Raw genomic sequence first — 4111 nt, 5'->3', positions numbered from 1 at the left:
TCGTACAGGTTGTTTGTAATTTCGGAAAGAGGGTCTGTTGATTCTCCTTCTGCAGTATTACCATTTTGTTGTAGCTTATCGTACAGGTTGTTTGTAATTTCGGAAAGAGGGTCTGTTGATTCTCCTTCTGCAGTATTACCATTTTGTTGTAGCTTATCGTACATGTCGTCTATAATTTGGAAAAGAAGCTCTGTTGATTCTTCTTCTGTTGTGTTACCACTCCGTTGTAGATTATCGTACATGTCGTCTGTAATTTCGACAAGCGACTCTTCTGCCCCTTCGTGTTCGTCCTCATTAGTCATATATTCATTCTGGTCGGTCGGGTGCTCAGTTAAATTTCTTGACTGGACGCCGATCAGATGAGGCACTCCAACAGTACCATTTGAGACAGAGGTATCCTAAAAAAACATATTTTTGAGACATTAAAAACGTCATTAATATTTACTATTTTTATTTTTTCTATATGTACAGTTTAAAACGGATGTGAAATTTTGTCCTATTTTAATATACTTCTTATCTTACCAATATCACGACAGAAATAATCACCGCCAGGGATATCAAGCAGCGGCGCGTGGGACTTAAAAAAAGAGAAAATTCTTTACTCCCTATTTTTTTCCTTTCCATCCTAGATGAACAGATATACATAGAAAAATTCACTCTGCATATAATAGTGCTCCCGTACAGAATTATACAGAACAGAATTTTGAACCTTGAGATGGGAGAAATTATTTAACGACAATAATTTTTAAAAGTAAAAAAATATATTTTTCTTATGGTAATAGGAATTATTCTCGAATTTTTGATCCTATATATGCAGGAGCAGAACAAATTCGTAAAAAAGTTACAACGTAAAAACAAAAAAAAAAAAAAAAAATACATAAAAAAAAGCTAGATACATATTTTGTGAAAGTGCGTCAAAGCAAAGCTACGTTTTTATATAGCAATGACGCCACTCCATCCCCAACTCTGCAATCTCCTTTAAAAATACGCTGTATCAAAAAAAAAATTCCCCGATAGTTGTCCTTTGCAAATTAAAATTATTTTTCACAAATATTGCTCCCCTTCGTATTGCACTGCAGATTACAACATTGTTATCATTTGTGCTGAAATGGGGTAATTATAACCAACGCTCTCTAGCTTACATATAGTTACAAAATGGTAATGATTATGTCGAACCATCTCTTCAACAGTAATGTTATGCGCCCTGTAAAAAGAATAATTCTCTTCTTCGGAAAAGTTGCGTTGCCCCTATATATCCCATAAACCCGGCCTGAATTACAAATTATGTTGGGCAATTGTCTCTCTATATAAAATAAACATACACCTGTTGCTCAGTTCTTCCTTTTCTTCAAATTATTCTATAAATCCGAAGAATTATGCAAAAGCACTCGTAATTGTTTAACTCCCCAAGTATAGTTAAACGTCTATTCATCAAGTACATACATATTTGCAAACACAGCAAAAAAAAATCCTAGAATTGTAGGAGGGCGATGCAGTCGGCAGGTTACACTTAATATAAGAAATGAAATATGTTTATTCATTAAGAAAGCATCACTTCAAAGAATAAGCTGCGAAACGTATCTCCCAAAATGCTGAACAAATTTTGCTAAGTTCTTTCCCGTGTGCTCTCTCTTTTCGTTCTTAAAATAAAACATAATAAAATATTTTCCGATATGCACATACCTTTTCTCAGAAGAATAGAAGAAAAGCCAATTCCTTCAAAACGGCTAATTCGTGGTTTGGTGCATGTAATAAAATAATTAAGACGTAAAGGAGCTATATAAAGCATCCACCAATTTCTGATATATTTATGCATCTTCCACACCAACTCCCCGCATAGTCATCACACGAATAGTCGGAGTGGTATTCAAATGAATACAGCTAAACTGGCTTCTCCTACCCCCCTCTTAACATGTGCTGTATTGTCACGCCTCTCATTTCCCCCTTTTTGCTCAAGATGGGGGAAGAAAATCATGACTTGGCATAATTAAATTAAGCGTCTTTTTTTCCTTGCAGTTCGCCTTTTCCAGTATGTGGCATAAAATGGTGAAATGTAAATGTAACTTAATCATTCAAAAAATAATTTCCATTTACACATATAGCAATCGAAATTCAATATAATACGATGTACGGTGAATACTTATATTATTATCCATGTTACAATCTTAGCTCTTTAAGGAATATACATTTCAGCCATCACACATATATATATCGTGTAAAAATGTATATAATTCATAAAAAAACAAAAGAAGATATAAATAAAATACACATTTATTATAGTATTAATACTTGCATAGAATTAAATACATAGTATGTCTACACAATTCGTAGAAGAATATTACATTGCCTTAGAAACTTTAGATAACAACGGGAAACCAAACGTTGTGGAAATATATAAAACGCAAAATATATAATACGCACAACGCAAAATACGAAAAATATATAATATATATATAGGTACATATATAAATACACAGGTTAATCCATTGCGCGTGTACACGCCATCTTCGCTCTTTCGCCTGAAAATGTCTACGCGCATGTATGCATCTTTGCATGTTTCTTCTACATAACACTAACGTAACCACCCGGAGAGATTTACTTCTTACTCATTTTTTGAGCTATATTTTCCATTCTTGCATCTTGAGTCTTATTTTTTGCTGCAGGAATCACTCTTCTTGTTGCAGGATCTTTCGCAGTTGCTACCAGGGCAGGCATTCTTACCGCAGGAGGCTTCACAGTTACCGCCACTACATCCGCTGCGGGAGGCACCTTTACGTGGAGAGTAGTACTCATAATCTAGATAAGCGTCTCTTTCCAAAGCGTAACGCTCCATAATTTTGTAAAACACATACAGGTAAAAGGTAACACACACGCTGGATATGAATTGAGACGTCTTATAATGTCCGGATACTAAAAGTTTGCTTGCCAAAAATTCAAGTAAAAGTGGTGAGAAAAGAAGGACATATTTAAGATAGTTCTTTAATCCATTCATAATGTGAGTGCCGGAATCCACAACCGCTTGAGCTTTTTTGTTTCCCGCGTCTAAGATATCGAATAATTTCTTTTCAAAATATAAATCTAACGTTTTAAAACCACATGTGCAGGCTCCACATTCAGTTGGGCACGTCTTGTCAACTGCATCGCTTTGTGGCGATGATGATGGAGATGATGCTTTACATTTTTTCTTCTCCTTTTGCACTTGAGTATCCTCCTCGTATTCATTTTCTACGGTTGCACTTTCGAACTGGTCTTCTTTCGATTCAGCAGATGCTAACATTCTGAGGGATCTTAAACCTTCACCATTGTTATGGCCGCTGAACGTGCAAAGGGAACTGTTCGAGTTGGCCTACAGAGAAGGGGAAAAAAAAGAAAAAAAAAAGCGATGCTTACACAACAACAAATTAACTCTTGGAAAGATACAACTACATATTTACAAAGGCAAAGAACATAACAAAATGCAACATATACATATATATGGCGCCTGGTGCCTATTCATTTTAGGATCCTACATTTTCGTAACACTGGGACATCGTCATAAGAAGAGAAAAGGTACAAATTTTGGTAAAACTCAAGAATTTGCTCTTTCGTTTCGTAGTATTCATTGCGTCATCACCAGATGAAGAAACTAAACTGCTCTCTAATTGTGCAGAGTATCCACTCTGGCAAGTATTGCTGCTCGTGTTATCGAAATTTCTCATTTTCCTTATTTTTCTGAATAATGTAATAAATTTTTATATCTTTTTTTTAGTAGGCACTTTTATTAGGTATTTTTTCTTTTTTTTTCTTTTTTTATTAATACTATTAAGCTATAGTTACTATTATTGAAATGGTATGGGGTATATATATAAAACTTTGGAAAAACTTTTTGCTAAAATTATCAATAAATAATATATGTCCTCATTTGGAATATCCGAAATTTTAATTTATTTTTTTTTAAACACTTGAATAAAAATAATGTTATAAAAATTCATCGCGCTCTCTTATTTTTTATGAGACAATTGGGCTAAATAATTCCCTTTTTGTTTTCTAAGAAGTTGAAAATAATGTATTTTTTTGTTTGTAGTAAAATAAAAATTCATTCCTTCTATTACATTTAAGGAAATGTAATAAG

At 33.8% G+C, this 4111-nt stretch overlaps 2 protein-coding genes across 2 annotated transcripts in view; both read right to left on the bottom strand.

The window, feature by feature from the left end:
* The window catches only part of C922_02022 (hypothetical protein), a gene marked incomplete at both ends in the record, with an annotated part of 954 nt that extends 652 nt beyond the window's left edge, over window positions 1–302 (bottom strand). The window contains one exon of the mRNA XM_008817621.1: window positions 3–302. Coding sequence (XP_008815843.1) covers window positions 3–302 — 300 coding nt within the window. The remainder of the gene's footprint in view (window positions 1–2) is intronic.
* A 2345-nt stretch (window positions 303–2647) lies between these two features.
* C922_02021 (hypothetical protein) lies at window positions 2648–3698 on the bottom strand (the record flags this gene model as incomplete). The annotated part of the gene is made up of 2 exons (XM_008817620.1): window positions 2648–3346; window positions 3510–3698. 2 exons carry the CDS (start codon window positions 3696–3698, stop codon window positions 2648–2650), a joined length of 888 nt encoding a protein of 295 aa, XP_008815842.1.
* Between the last annotated feature and the right edge of the window lie 413 nt (window positions 3699–4111).

The sequence above is a fragment of the Plasmodium inui genome (assembly GCF_000524495.1).
Source record: "Plasmodium inui San Antonio 1 unplaced genomic scaffold supercont1.6, whole genome shotgun sequence".
Classification (NCBI taxonomy): Eukaryota; Apicomplexa; class Aconoidasida; order Haemosporida; family Plasmodiidae; genus Plasmodium; species Plasmodium inui.
Note: the sequence above shows the minus strand (reverse complement) of the source record. Positions and strands in the feature narration are given on the sequence as shown.